Source organism: Silurus meridionalis, chromosome 4, assembly GCF_014805685.1.
Source record: "Silurus meridionalis isolate SWU-2019-XX chromosome 4, ASM1480568v1, whole genome shotgun sequence".
NCBI lineage: Eukaryota > Metazoa > Chordata > Actinopteri > Siluriformes > Siluridae > Silurus > Silurus meridionalis.
This window is the reverse complement of record NC_060887.1, coordinates 11053813-11070433: the sequence shown is the minus strand read 5'-3', so window position 1 is coordinate 11070433 and position 16621 is coordinate 11053813. Positions and strand designations below refer to the sequence as shown.

Genomic DNA, 16621 nt, shown 5'->3' with positions numbered 1-16621 from the left:
AGAGTAATGTTAAAAACACTATATCAAAATATTGAACCAAACCCAAAGACACACAAAGCAGCACAGATGAGGTGGTGTTTAATTTAAGTTGTTTATTGTGATGGCTGGAGGTATCAGGTAGCAAGAATACAATAAGTGTGTTTGTGAATGTGTGTGTTGGCACATGCCAAAATAAAGTCTCCAGATGCTAATGAACAAATGAAAAAAAAAAAAAAACAACACAGTTACTACATTTATGCATGGCAAAAGTTGTCTTAATGGGGTTTTTTTTTTTATTGTTGCGACTAAATGAATAATTATGATGTCAACATTTTCTGTAGGGTCAAAGTTTATATGCAGTTATGTAGTCTATATAAAGCTTTCTATTGTAAATATGTTACGCTTAAAATAAAAATGTAGCTGCAAAGTAGAAGCAAATTAAGCTTGTAAAAAAGAAACTATGAATAAACTAATGCCAGACGTTCAAGCTGAATAACTGTATAAAGGTCATGTAGCGTTGGTCACATAATTTGTTCCCAGAAAAGCGGTGATTTTTCGTGCAATTAATCATTTTGCATGGATAATATGATTTATTATATATATCATTTTCCCCTTTTTCCACATTTCCACAAAAACAACTTTGATCAATTACCTTTTTTTTTATTTTCATGCAATATCTCCAAAGTACAAAACAATAATTAAGGTTATTGAAGCATCAGTGCTCAGTCCAGATACTGTAGGACTGTGAGTGATGGTTGAGGGCAGTGTACATCATTTTGGCATATAGTATGTAGTAAATTAACACTGGATCTATTACCATTTAATCTCCATGGCACGGTGTGTTAGTAATGATTGTAGACATGTCAGTTCTGAATTAGGCAGCTGTGTAAAAAAAAAAAAGAAGCAAAAAAAAGAAAAACATACACAAAGTGAGTTACTAGCAATACTGGAGTACACAAAGATGAAGTTGGTCAGCTGTAGAGGTCTTAGTTGGTGGTTTGAGGTTTAGCTTTACTTTCACTCAGAGAGTTAGCCAAGTAGCCAATGAGGGTCATGTACTCCTGGAAGCTGACCTTCCCATCCTGGTTCTCGTCCAAACCTCGCATCATATCCTTTACTGCTGATGAGCTGTCTGTGTCCTTTGTCAAACAGAGAAAATAAAATTTAAATAAGAGTTAGGAGATGAGAAAGAAACTTCAGGAGAACCAGTAGTGGAGATATTACGTCAAAAATGAGTTGTCAAAGTATTCATCTACAAAAGTTTCAAGGGTATTATTAATAAAAAGTGTATCATGAATTAATTAATGGTGAGTGGCTAATACCATAGCATAAAAAACTCCTCTCACCCCCACCCACAAATAATATATACCATAGCTTTCTTCTGTATTTTGTAAATTCTGTGAAGTGTATATGTAGTTTGTAACGATCTAAAAGTATGTGAACATCCAATTTTGTATGAACAAGATGAACAAGCACCGTATCCACATTGTAAACATTATATTAAAATTTTTCCATGTGTGAACACAAGAAATCATCTTACAGACATGATGTTCCCCAGTTGACGCTGGACCAGCTTTTGGAAATTGCCCTTATTGAGGCAACTGTCTTTTCCAGCTGAACCCAAGAACTGTGTAACAACGGTCTTGATAGCTGACTCCATTTCTAATGCAAAAAAAATAAAAAAAGGATTAGGGAAAAGAACAGGAGAACAGAAAATAATACATAAACTGACCAAGACCGGTGATTGACCAGAAGGAAGCATAAGTATTGGGAAAGAAAAGTTGTTGTTTTTTTTAGATAAATATGTTTTTTTTTTAGAATGTTTTATTTAATTTTGCAGTTTTTAGTTTGGAGATAAATGCTATAAACTCACCCACACCCCTGTATATATGGACCTTAAACTCTATTCATTAGACTGCTATATACTGCAAATAGACCACTTAGGCACCTCTGATTAGATGCTAACTGCATTTTATTGGCTCTGTACATGTGCCTTGCACAATGACAATGAAGTTCAATCTAATCTAATCTAATAAAATCTAAACGCCAGCACTCTTCTTCTTCTTCGTCTTTTTCTTCTTCTTTCAGCTTCTCCCATTAGGGGTTGCCACAGCGGATCATCCGTCTCCACACCCCCCTGTCCTCTACATCTGTCTCTTTCAACCCAACTACCTGCATGTCTTCCCTCACCACATCCATAAATGCCAGCACGATGAACATCTGAGTGAATATTTGCAGAGGCTCTGAGTAGCTTATAGTAATAGGAAGGTATGGCCAAAAAAGTCTGTTTCATAACGATATCATGTGATGTCTCTTTGAGTTCATAAGTATATTGACCAGTTTAAAAAAAAAATAGTGTACTTTAACAATTGCTTATGGAATATAAAAAAAAAAAAGTACATCAAGACAGACCACCACCATATTAAATAAAGAGTGCTTCATAATTTGTGGCAATAAAAAGAAAGCAGTGTTTCAATTCGTAGGAAAATGTAATATTACATTTTAAAATGGTTGCTCTATGTGCTGAGAGCGAGCTAAGTATTTCTCCACTGTTCAAGCAGGAAAAGCCATCACATTGGTTGCATTCTTTAGCTTGGCCTCAGGCAGGCCGATCCATATACATTGTTAAAGAGAATGACTTGCCAGCACGAACTAGACAATGGTTTAATGATTGGGGTTTTCCATAACAAAGCTAGACAGCCTAGAACCGGATGCACTGGCCCACGATTAGTCATCTACTGTGTACCTTTCCATATCTACCACTGATTCTGCCTATTGTAGCACAAAATTCAGAAACAAGTTAGTAGAAAGTAGACTGTTTGTGGCCCTATGATGCCTTGGTTTCTACACTTGTTCACTTTCGGAGTCTATGAATGGCCAATGCATGTCAGGAATCGGATTTTGATCTATTGGATTATAAAATAAACACTATGCCTTTCCTAGTATCTGGCAAACCTTGGCAGATCTGCTAGCTCAAACAAATGAAAAATATTTGGTATACACAAAAGGCAGCACACTACCGGTGCATAGCTTTTTTGCCCAGTATGTACCCTATAAGCACTATTTGGAATGGTTTCTGTCACTGAAGACAGATGCGAGTCTTTCCCTTGTCTTCATGGTCGATATGTGAGCTGAGTTGGTTTTGAGTTAAAGTATGGCCCACTGTTTAGTGTGATACACTACCCCTATCATGACATGCCATGCCATAAGAAGCTTGTCCTCCTCAAGGGGATTACTTAGATGCGTTTTACTCTAGAAAGTCTCCTCTGCTGATACCAGGGGGTCAACTTACACTCTCTCCATTTCTACCTTGCCTCTCTCAGTGTCTTAGTGGGCAATGCCAAACACTTTTCCAGTGACCCATACACATCATGACATTTCAAAGTAGGTTATTCAGGTGATTGTCAGCAACCCTGTTGATTGTGTTATGTAATAGGATTCTAGGAAGGACCAGGGTTCCTTGTCATTCAGAATCAGCGCCGACTCTGAGGTGCTATACAAATGAAAGTCAAGGCATTCAGTTGATTCTCAACACCCCAGGGGAGTCACAAAATCCACAGTGACACACGTAACTAGGTTCGGAGCGTCATGGCTTCAGGGAGGCTTGCATGTGAAAAATGAGAGACCAGAGGAGTTCAGTGATGCTAGAATAGTTAAGAAGCCTGACGGAGGTTGGGGAAAGCTCAGCAAGTCCGTACTGAGACACAAAAGAACTTGTGATCTTGAACAGACACTCAATCCTCTTGGGCCACCAGCATGCTACGAGCTCATGTTACTTGAGGAATCGCCCGTTGCCTGTCTATGTTACTGTCTACTTTTGACAAAACACACACACACACACTTAGTCTACTTTGGCGCTCATCCTTGGAAAAGCAAACCACACTCACTTCTTACCTCGAACAGAAACACAGAGACCTAGAGACCCAGAAAGACAGACACACACACTCGCACACACAATAAAAAACATGGAAACAACAGACACCTCACTTCATATCTTTATAGCATTGTATTTTATTCGCTAGACCAAGCAGATGCACAAATGACTGCATTGTGGTCAAACTCACACATACACACCATTTTATTATAAAATATATGCACTTTATAGTATAGTGTGGAATGCATTTTATTAATTTGCACTTTATATGCAAAATGAAAAATATTATACAAATCACAATGCCTAGAAAGCCATAAACTTCTAGTTCTACTCAATAATGCGTGTATGTACGGTCTCCACAAAAAGTATTGGAACAACAGGGCCAGTTCTTCTCGTTGTGCTACACACTGAAGACATTTGTAGTCGAGATCAAACGATGAATATGAGACGACAGATCAAGATTTCAGCTTTCACTTCCTGCCATTTTGTATTTGATCTCAAACTGTACCGCAAAAACCCAAGCGCCTCGACGTTGATCATTCCAATACTTTCGAAGGGGACGTGCACATACACATGCAGACCTAGCTCGATAACACGTGTGTGTGTGTGTGACTTTGAGGTAAAATTCCACCTAACAGATGTCCCCACATGATCACTGAACACTGAACGATTAACGTTAACACGACACAGCGGTGCCTGCCAATTACTGCTGCACCTCTATTAACCTAATTAGAATTAGTGGACACAAAGAAGAGTGAAGAGAAGGAAGAAGGCAACCAGAGACACTAGATTCATCTTGGGCACCGATCTTATCAGCAAGCCTGGAGCGCATTATTTAAAGATGCACAGAAAAAAAAACCACGATGTGTTTACTGTGGTGTCATGGTTCTATGACGTGAATGCGTGCCATGCAAGCAAATGTGTCACTTACAAAGTGTCATTTAGTTCTAAATAATTACTGAGGCTACAAAAGCAGGGATGAGTGCAGACAATGGCGGTTTGCTTATTCAGAATGATTGATTACTTCCATGTGTGATTAGTCATTAGTGTGGGAGACACACACTATTCTCGTCTAATGAACGCTTTTGAAATTCAGTCACAATTTAGACATACAGTCTGACACATAAAGTATACAGTGTGAGGGCTTGTGTAACCCAAGCGCTCTAAACATGCTGAATCTAATCGCCCTGATCTGAACTTCTAAACATACGAAAGGCCCTGAATTCTGTTGTATTAATAAACCATGTATCTAAAAGTATATTGGCATTGAGTAAAAGACAGGAGGTGGAGCTGGAGGTGGCAGAGTTGAAGATACTGCGGTTTTCATCGGGAGTGATGAGGATGGACATTATTAGAATCGAGTTAATTAGAGGGACCGCGCATGTAAGACGTTCTGGAGAGATGCGATTGAGATGGTTTGGACATGTGCAGACGAGGGACATGGGGTATATCAGTAGAAGAATGCTGAGGATGCCAGTAACGAGGAACAGAGGAAGGCCATGAAGAAGGTATATGGATATGATGATGGAAGGCATGCAGGTTTAATTTGTAAGAGGCAGATGTAGAGGACAGGGGGGTATGGAGATGGACGATCCGCTCTGGCGACCCCTACTGAGAGAGGCCACAAGAAAAAGTTATTTTATTATTTAACTACTGAAAAACAACCATGAATTTAAATCCAGACCTGTTGACAGAAACTGAGAATTTGTCCATTTTAAATGCACAAATTAACATATATCTATTTTTATAAATATATACTGTGGATTATTTTGATTTAAGATTAAAATAATGTAATTCTTTTGTAAATTATGCCACCTGATTCCCACTTGTCCATATACCTGTTACAATCGCTGAATTAGGGAACAGAAGAGGAGGGTAAAAGCCAAGTAGTATTGGAGTAAAAATGATTAGTAATTCTTTAATAGATGTTTCAAGCTGTATATTTATCTCCGGGATGTATATTAGGGATGTAAATCTCTTAAAAATATGATAAAGATTAATGGAATTTCAAAAGAATGTATATCTGGTGGGTTGGAAAATGGTTTAAAGTATCATGACTGCCGCCTAGTGGTTCTTTGTGTTATGTCTATATTACCCTGTTTTTTCCTTCCTCCTACTCCCAATAGCTACCATTTCAGTTCCCATTAGAGATGGGCAATACCACCTTTCTTTTGTTTATACCAACTATTAAGAGCAGTTTTATCAATACCAATACCAATATCTGTACTTTTCAAGTCATTTTTGAGTCACTTCACCTTTGCTACTTATTAAAAAAATATTAATCATTCATTTAAACACTTTTTTTTAATATCTGTGTGACACCAACCATATTCAGACTGTCACATTATGTTTTCCTTTTTAACTTTATAGCATTTCCCTTAATGGGTTTTTGTGAAGAAACACGATAATGTTGATATTTTCCCGCTTGAGCTTGTTGCATTTATTTTCGAAGAAATAGTTCCTATTCAGACTTTCACACGTTTTAATACGAAAATCGATCTTCTCCATACAAAAATCAAGATCTCCCTGCAAAAACATAAATTCATTGAATGATATACATTCACCCAGATAAACATAGGTTCATCAAATATGAATTTAAACGTTAAAATTCTCAACCTATTTATTTCTGAAAGCTGCTCTGTGACAATGTTCATTGCTAAGTGTTATACAAATAAAACTGAATCAAATTGAATTGTGAGACTGTAAAAGTGAATGGATGAATGACCAAATATTAGATGAATAAATAAGGCTGAACATCTTATTTTCAAAAGTTTAAATACTAAAAATAGTGGGGAAAAAATCTAAATAGTCATTAAAACTTTTGCATTTTTTATTCGAAATGTAATACAATTTTTTTTAATCAACTTGTATGCCCACCCATTTCCTTCATGTAGCCTCTGAACACTGTTGTACAAACTCCCAGTTGTAATAACACAGCTGACATGTCTATTCTAATTTTAACTGCTTGGTCGAACATTTAATTTCCCTTTATATAATACTATAATTTTGTAAAATGCCATGAATTTTTTTCCCAAACTGACTCTGGGGACAAGTTCGCAAATCTGTTGAGTGGGCATGAATGGAAGTTAAACGCAAGTTCAAGTGGTTTCTGCTCAAAAGGGTTAAAGGTTATATATGTGGAAGGTTACCACAAGTAAAAAAAAAATGTTTTGGCTAGATATGAGCAAATTACAACATTGCAAATAAACCAGACTTTGTTAATAAAACCTGTTTGCTCGGTTTTATAATGCCTTGTTAAAGGATCCTGTAAGCCACTGGATTTTCAGCACTTTATAGTATATTTTGTGATTCTCCGCTATCACTGAATCCATTGCTGCATTATGTTGCACTTTTTGAATGAGTGGCATTGTTAAGAAATCAGCAAGACCAGTTCCCCAGCTTTATGCCTCATGGGGCTTGGCTGATTTGCAGTGCAGCTTAGTTTAACCTGAACAAACACCTGTGGGGCGAATGGGCTGGGCTTAAAAGGATTGAAACAGGTTTGCAAAAAGTTTCAGAAAAACCTCTCTGGCATGCTGAATACTTTCCCAGGGTGCACAAACTGCCTGTGGTAGACATGTCAGACAAAGTGATTTATTTGTCAGAATGCGTTTACCCTAACCTCTATTTTTTCAAATCTTTATTTCAATGGTCAGTCTGTTTCTTAAACGATGGTTAATAACTAATACGTTGGTGACTTTCATTCAAGAATGGAAAGTAAGAATCCCAGTATATCACCATTGTAATTACTGATTTTAAATAATATTTTCTCTGAATAAGGATTGATTTAATTGCTTTTGTGAGCCAACACTAAATTGCCAATTGAAATCACATATTAAATGGTGCCATACATTAAGTACAGATGGACGGAAAGTATAAAGACCCATTCAACACCCCGGACCCCATTCCCGAACGCGTTCTTCAGCAATTTGTCCTACAGCAGCTTTTCTGTAGGATTTGAGCCAGATAGGCTCGCCTTCGCTCTCTACATATAACACATAACACACACATAACTCTGTCAGCAGGTAAATGGATGTCCTTCCTTGGATTACTTTTTTTTAGGTATTAACCATTGCATAATGGGAAAACCCCCAAAAGACCTACTGCTTTGGAGAGATCAGTTTGGTTGTTGTAAAACTTGCTCAGATTCTCACCCATTTTTCTTGCTTTCAATATGTCAACTTTGAGAAATGATGGTTCACTTGTTGCCTTATAGATCCAAGTGCCATTGTAATAAGATAATCCATGTTACTCACATTAACAGTCACATTATAGTGGCTGTTCAGTGTATGTGGGCAGGAGTACTGATTCTAGTGGTTGATTTTTTATTTTATTTACAATTCTATGCTGTTGGAAGTCTGCATGTTATATGTAAATACACAAGACACCTTATAAGGATCTAATTTGAAAGAATGATCTATGAACATTTATTTTGAACCGATTACCCTTTTTCAACTCTTTTGTAGAGCATTGCAACTGAGCAATTCTCTTCTTAAAAAAAAAAAGAAATACAAAAAATAAAAACCCTTTAAGATGCTTTAAGTGTGTTAGGATTTCAGATGCTTTACAAACAACACAAGCCAATTTATATTAGGATAATAATATTAAACTTAACTTAAATAACTTAAAAGTATGCTTTTTTTTCATCTCTCTCCAGTGGATCCGTAGCCCATTCTTATTCTGCTTCAAATTTCACTTCTAACATTGAGTACTTGGCAAATGTGCTTAGCATCTGTTATAACTTTGCCACATGTCATATTGTCCTCTTCGGATCAGCACTGGAGACTTAGAGATCTAAAGCAACCTCTCTACTTCTCAAACTGTTTATTTAGTTCGGCTTTGGTTTCTGCACACCCTTAACCCTTTAAAGCTTTGAGCCATTAGGCATTCCTCAAAAGGAGAAGTGTATATCTTTTATTATAGATGAATTAAAAGTCAAAGAACGGTCATACTGCCTTTTTTATAAAACGTATATGGATATAGAAAACGGATTCACAACAACGGGAATATCAATGGCTTTTTTTTTTCATGCCTGTGACTCATGCTTGCCTGGCGTTGTTCCTGTAGCATACAAATGGCTTGAATCAGGACATAAAAAAAGTTATAAGAGTTACAGCTATAGGTTAGACACCGTTTCTCGGAAATCTGCGCACAATCCAACCGAGTGGTCATGGAGCTCGGGTTCAGCTGGAATCTTTTAGACATGATTCAGCTAGTAAAGGTTTGGGGGGGGATTACAGGGTCTACAGGAATGAAAAGCAGACTGTAGGGAGTCTGAAGGGTTATCGAGGACCCTTCCACACACCTCTAGAGAATGAAGATGGAAAGTGGCATAGGGTGGATCAAAGACCAGTGGCATTTCCTGTAGACTGGTGATATAATATGGAGATTTTTCCTGTGGTGGTGGTGGTGATAGTGGTGCGTTTTAATCCCTTTTCAGCTTTCTCCTCCTGGTAATGAGAACCTTCAGCTTCCAGCTCTGGAGTGGGTTATAACATGAGAGCTGGAGGTGCTGGGGTTTAAACTGTCCAGGGATTAAGAGCTTTTTTTTTTTTTTTTAACACACATCACCATTTAAAAGAAGGAAAGAGAAAGCGAGTTTGGTTGTCACACACACGGCTGGTTAGGAGAAAAAAGGCGCTGAATTAGTAAAGAGCTGCGGGTTTCTGTTTCTCCTCTACTCTGAACAATCCGGTTCTCTCGTTTCCGAGCTGAGGAACCGGACACCTCAAGACATGACACCACGGCCTTGGACATGTACTATTAATGTTTAATACAGTTGAAAGCCCTTATCATAAATGCCACCATTTATATGACACGCGAACTGGACTAGATATAAGTAGCAGAAAGTTTTTCGCGCGCATGCGCACAGTTGAACCAAGACAAAATTCCATACTAAATACAAAAAAAATGAGTATTAGTGTATATATAAAAGTGTGTGTGTCTCTGTTTTAATAAGTCAGAACTTACTGTAGTGATGAAGTTTTCGTAGTTTTGCCTTGTTCTGCCTGTGTACAACGCCCTTAAGTGTCTCTTTCGTGAATCCCGAAGTCTTTCCAAGTCTTTTTTTTTTTTTCATTAAATAACTGGGCGTGTGCGCGTACAGAACAGGGGTGGAGGAGAAGAAAGGAACGGGAGTTTATATCCGTGTGTAAATGTGTGTGTCTGTGTGTGAAGTGCTGGATTACACCAAAACAAGTCTTTAAAAATAGCTTGCAACTTGTAGACAAAATGCAGATCTGTGATGAATTGGGGGAAAAAGAATATAATAGCCTAATCCCCCTTTTTTTCCACTCTCATAAACAAGTACAGTGCTTGTTCTAAGCTGCACATTCCATATCTAATGTGTGTGGCAAGTGGAAACATGTAAAGTCAGGTTTATACCAAAAGATTCATTTTGTAACCAAGCTTAGACCATTCTCATGGCACCACACCTTAAGTGTTTCATCAAGAGGTTGCCCAAGAAGTTCAACCTGGCAGCACAAGGACTGTACAGTTGTGTAGAGAGACAAGACACAACCATGACTCCTTTTTTTTCTCATGTTCAAACTTGTATATATGGAAAAAAAAAAAACAGTCAGTGGATTTGATTTATTTGAAATATATGTGTTGAGAGAAAGTGCTAAATGTATAAAACATACCAAAAAATGCACATACCTGAGACATGAGCACTGCAATTTATAAGCCAATACAGATCCAGTCCATCTTTGAGTTAAATTATAGTTTTTATTATTATTAATATTATTTTATATAAATAAGATCATTCAAAATTGTATTTTGGATAGGTAGAGTTTCCAAAAAGCTGTGTCTAATAGAAAACACTTTTAGAAATCACTTTCAAAAACAGAATAATAGAAACTATTTGGTAAAAGCTGCATTGGTGATTGCTAGTTGGTTGATTAACCACCAGGACTACAGGAAACTCATTGTTTATATATTTTATAATTTCTATTTTTTATTTTTTGTCTAAGGAGCACATGAGCTGGTCAATAAGTCCTGATGAGTACCTCAAAGTCTGCTGGGGTTTGGTGTTTGGGGCAACAATTTCATTTTGTTGGAATATTTGGGGAAAAAAAATACATTGGGCAGTTTTTCATTTAGTGATTAAGAGACCAACCTTTCCTTTTTTCACGTAAAATATGGCGTTGCGGCTAGGATATTTTATATTGCCCTCTAGTGAATATATAGGCCTATTAGCTTTGATTACGAATACTGTTTAGTACATCAGTGCATCATTCAAATCATCCTAATGTGTATATTATGCGTTGGTGGATATATTATATTTATTTATATATAACTAAAATAATATAAGTATAAGATGATTATAAGGATTATACCCAACATGTATTAGGATTTCTGTAGAGGCTACTTCAGTTTCTACTGCATCTCAATACCATAATCAGTTTTCAGAATTGATCTGTCATCAATTTAGCTTTAACAAAAGCAGCTCCTGAATAAAGTTCTGGATTCAATTCGAGTTTAAATCTAATACAAATGCACTTATTCTAGTCTGTAAATGTTTGGGTAAAACTTATGCACCACATAAGCAATTATTCTCAACAATTTTCTGTTGGCAGCAATATAATACTCTATCCACCTATCTTTCAATCTAAAATCACTCATCAGTGTTTGCTCCTTTTCCTTATATGGGACTGTCTTTATAACAGTTGGCCTTGTGGTTTCTCAGAATCATCATAAGTTGCTATTTCTGTTCTGAAATTCAAGGGAGAAAAGTACAGTGGTGAGAGAATGTGGGTTTAGATTTGCTACAGCAGAAGTGGGGAAAATAGTGTTTTACAACATTAAATGTTTATTAAAAAGTATAATTCTGTCATTCTTGAATAAAATATAAAATGGATTAGTTGTGTGTGTTGTTATTAGAAAAGAGTCCATGGGTGGTAATGGCTCTCTGCTTTGTATCATAGTGTAGGCCCAACATAGCTTAAACAGCAAACGGGATCAATTTCAACACAATGTATGCTATTTATTCAAAACCTGACCCTAGGAAAAATACTGTATATAGACCCACCTCAATAATCCCCAGGACAGACACAAAACCTATGTTTTGGACCAACATATTTGAATTATATACGAATCACATTATTGGATCCTCTTGGAGCCCGCCCAGGTCTGGTCTGGGATATCTTCTCAGGTTGTCTCCTCAATACACCTGAGCCAAATCAAGAAATGTATAATAATTAGCTGATCTGTTGGCTCAGGTGTACAGCAGGAAACTAGTCTCTGCTTTGGTGTCCATGTCTAAACCTGAGACCAACTCCGATCCTGGAGAATAAGAGTTAATATAATTTGGAAACTGTTTCAATATATCCAAGCCACAGGTTTATTAGGTGTCTTAGCAGTTAATCCATCAAGCTCTATGAAACCAGACCCCTCCTGTACTCATGTTAAGCTTTCAGCCATGGTTCCAATTAAAGGGCCTTGCTGTGGTGTGAGCTAGGTATCGCATCTGTGCTTGGTATGTGGTTCAAGCCATACTTCCCTGCCCTAAACTGAGAGACTAGAATGTTTATTGCAGCTGCATTTGGAGAGACATTTGAAAGGGAAAACAAAACAATGTAAAAGCAAGAAGCCCCTTATTGCAGTGAATGTTTAACACCTTCATGCACTACCAAATCTTACCAGAAGAGGTAAGTGTTCAGCTTTGCATTCCTACTTTTTATCCATGTGGAACTCTTAATGATTTCTGTCTCTTATGAACAGTGGAAGCAATGCTAATTTATTAGCATATTAGGAATGCCACATTTTTTTATTTCACTTATAAAGTTCCAAGTAGATTTACATCACATTTAAAATAACAGAATTTAGTAGACAATTATCAAGAGTGACTAACAGAAATGCTTTTTAGTCCCCTTCAAAATCATTCTAATGTTCATTTTAAATTCTTAGGGTCTTAGTAAAAAAATAACTTGTGTATCCTTATGAAACTAATTCATATCTCTAGCAGAGGTTTTGTCTTCATATTACTGAGAGTAAATACTACCATGCTCACAAGAAGCCTGTGCTATTAAAGTATAATTCTGACCCCAAGGCTGAGCAGGCCGCAGCCCTTATCAGGTATTAAAGACTACATAAAGGAAAGTGTCAAAAATAAAAAAAAGGATTTTAAAGGTCATGTTGCTAGAAATGTATCTAAACCAGCTTAGTTGCTTTTTTTGTTGCCTGATGCAGGCTTTCTGAAACAGAATAACATCTTTTCCAAGACCACATATTTTCTGACACAAAAATAAGTTGGTGATTACATCAGTTAGGGTTAAAAAAGACTTGTTGCCAGCTGAATTGTATTATTTACTGCAGTAATAATCCAATTGAAGGCCCTTACCTATTTGTTTAGTTAAATCCAGTTGGTGCCTATACTCACCAGGCAGTAAAAAATATTTTTATAAATAAATCTTCATGCCAATATTTAGTAAAAGTATAAAATATTTATTATCCAAAGTGTTATAGTTATTAGCACTTTTATCCATAAGCGTATATCTTCTTAAAATCTGCTATTTTTTATAAAATTTCTACTTATCAAATAAACTATTGGCTAATAAACCACAGCGTAGTCCATGCAACACTGTGCTTTATTTGGAATGTGTGTCTGTCAGAAAAGCCAAATAAGACTGCTTCATTACACTTCATTACATTTTAACAAAAATATTTTTGAACATTTTATTGTCCTAGGATTTCCAAATACTTTTGGGACACCAGAAAAATCATGTTGCATGTTTGTTGAATCCCATTACAAAGCCATGGAAATTAATATCAAGTAAGTCCGCCCCTTTTGCTTCTATAACACAACCTCCACTCTTCTGGGAAAGCCTCCTTTATATTTTGGAGTCTGGCTGTCAGGATTTATTTTTCTTAAAGCACAAGAACATTATTGAGGTTTGGTTCTGATGCAGGGCAAGATATCCAGTTGACTGGTTTGGTGCTCCAGTTGATTTTAAAATTGTTCAGGGAGGTTGAAATCAGGGCAATTTGAAAGTCCGGAGTAGAACGGGTGCTTTGAGGACGGATTGGATTGTAGTTGGTTTTGGCGGTCTGCTGCACTGACTCGGGAGTGCAGTTTGCTTCTGATCATCATCACTGTACCCCACAACATTGTATATCTGCTTCAAATGGACATTTGGTGCAACCCAGATGAGGATGGGTTCCCTCTTGAGTCTGGTTCCTCTCAAGGTTTCTTCCTTATGCCATCTCGGGGAGTTTTTCCTTGCCACAGTTGCTCATCAGGGACAAACATACTTACAAAGAACATATTTATGTTTAATCACCACATTATCTGTGTAAAGCTGCTTTGAGACAATGTTCATTGTTAAAAGCGCTATACAAATAAAAATGAATTGAATTGAATTGAATTGACTTATGTTTTCCCCACAATAACTTTGGCACAACCATGTAACCATGTAAGTGTTTATGAAACTCACTTTGTGCACAGGTATGTGTAATGCTGGAACAGGTTTGCACTAAAACCCTTAAATTCCAACAAAGTAGAATTCTAAATGAAAAAGCGTATTATTGTAGACAATTATGTATTTCCAACTTTGGTATATTTGCCTATATTGCTTGGTGCCTTGATCATATTTTAATAACACTACCTTTTAAAACAACAAATGCAAACGACACATTTACAGCAGCTTACAAATGTCTTATTTCAATCAAGCAGTTGATGGTTAAGGAGCAGCAGTTCAACACTCCCTGGATTTGACCTTATGACCTTTTCGATCAGTTTTACTCCTTAACCACTTCCCCACTGTTCACCACATACTTCATCACAATGCTTCCCTCATCAACCTCAACATCTCCACTCATTACTGAATACTCACTTTTTTAGCACTGATCTGTACAGGTTTGGCTGCATGTATAATTTAACATATAAAATGCATCATTATCGTTATGCTAGAATGTACATTTGTGAACTTTCTGTTGGATTTTAATAAATACACTATATTGAAAATATTACTAAGAAACCAGACTTCCCCAACCATATTTGGTTCTTCCTCAAACTGTTACCACAAAGTTGGAAGCAATTGTATAAAATGCCTTCGGTTGTAAAAGCATTACATTTTCCCTTTTCTTGAACTAGTAGACACAACCTGGTCCAGCATGAGAATGTCTCATCCAGCTCCATGAAGATATGCTTTACATAGGTTCAAGTGGAAGATATATATTGCTATAGAGCTCTGAACTCAACCCTATTGAACACCTTTGAGATGAATAGAAACATTAACTGCACCACAGTCCTCCTCAACTCACCTACACCAGTATCTGACGTTACTAACACCCTTGTGTCTGAATGAGCACAAATTTCCACAATCAAAGTCTAAAATATTTCTTTCCCCTAAAAGTATGTTTACTTCAAGCAATAATTTGAAGTGCAGGTTTTTAATCAGTATTTCACATCGTTCTGGAGGAATACAGTTTTGTAAACCTAAAATGTAACCTATGTAAAATGTACTATATAATGAAATGTACCAATGCAATCTCTTCAATAAAGAGGAAATGAGAGAAAACTGCTTCTCTAAACTAGGGTTGAAATAGTAAATATATAGTGAGGTACTTATGTTGTTCTATAGCCATAAAAAAAAGCAGAACTGAAAACATATCAGTAGATTGAAAAGAAAAAAAAAGAAAAAACAAGAAAAATGACAAGGGTTCAGATATTTATTGAAGCTTATTCAAAAACATAGAATTTGTATTTAATTATCAAATAAAATTTAATTCTGGACTTATTCAACATATTGTATATGTATACAAACATTCCAAGCTTAGCAAAAGAATAAACATTAGTAGATAAAACAGAAAATAATTCTAAAAAGTGAAGTATGTTTGCAATCAAGCTTGGTGGGTCTTTTCACTCACGTTTACATGAAATACTATTTAATAAAATGAATTTGTTAATGAATTTTGTTCAGCTCATTGTTAGCAATTGCTTCTTCATATAGAGGTATTTACAAAAAAATCTGAATGCCTTTCCACTTTTTTTATTTATTTTTTTTTGGAATAAAATTCCAAATAAGTGGTAAATTCAGAAAGGCAGGCAAATAGAAAAAGAAATTGAACTGTACTGAAAATTGAAGGAGTCTGTTGCACAGTCCTTAAATGAAGTATGGAAGTGTATCTGGTGCGTTTTAGTTATGAGGTTTTATTCTAGTAATGCTTAAAATGTATTCTTATGTTATATACAGAATTCATGCCCAATGACTGTATATAACATAAAACTACATTTTCTGTGTGAGATACCATCCAGACCATGATTTCAGAACTCAGATAAAGGATAAAAGACAGAAGTTTGAATGTGATTGGTTCGTTTTAAGCACATCCACATACCCCATTAATAAAAAGTGCTTTATTTATTATTTAAAAATTATTTCTGACATGATTTATCATGGTTTTATGTTTTACATCGTAAAAAATGCTTTCGTGACAGAGGTATGTAAACTTTTGCTACCATACATAGAGTGTATGAACAAAGGTTTGTGGACACCTGACCACAAGATTCACCTTCACTCTTCTGGGAAGATGTTCCACTAGATTTTGGAGTGCGCTTTTGGAGATTTGCGCTGCTTTAGCCACCAGGGTGTTAGTAAAGTCAGATACTGATTTAGGGTGAGGAGGCCTGAGGTGCAGTCAGTGTTTTAATTGCTCCCAAAGGTCTTCAGTAGGGTTAAAGTCTGAGCTCTATAGCAGGTCATTCAAGATCTTTCACTTAAACCCATATAAACAATATTTTCATGGAGCTGGCAATCTATACAACTGTGT

The 16621-nt window shown here is 36.3% G+C and overlaps 1 protein-coding gene across 1 annotated transcript; it reads right to left on the bottom strand.

Annotated features, from left to right (window-relative positions):
- Positions 1-72: 72 nt before the first annotated feature.
- On the bottom strand, positions 73-9979 carry si:ch211-105c13.3 (uncharacterized protein LOC325758 homolog). Its single transcript, XM_046846935.1, has 3 exons — positions 9824-9979; positions 1520-1641; positions 73-1118 (listed from the first exon to the last, which is right to left on the bottom strand). The coding sequence occupies exons 1-3, from the start codon at positions 9930-9932 to the stop codon at positions 966-968; spliced, it is 384 nt and encodes a 127-aa protein (XP_046702891.1). The 5' UTR covers positions 9933-9979; the 3' UTR covers positions 73-965.
- Positions 9980-16621: the final 6642 nt, after the last annotated feature.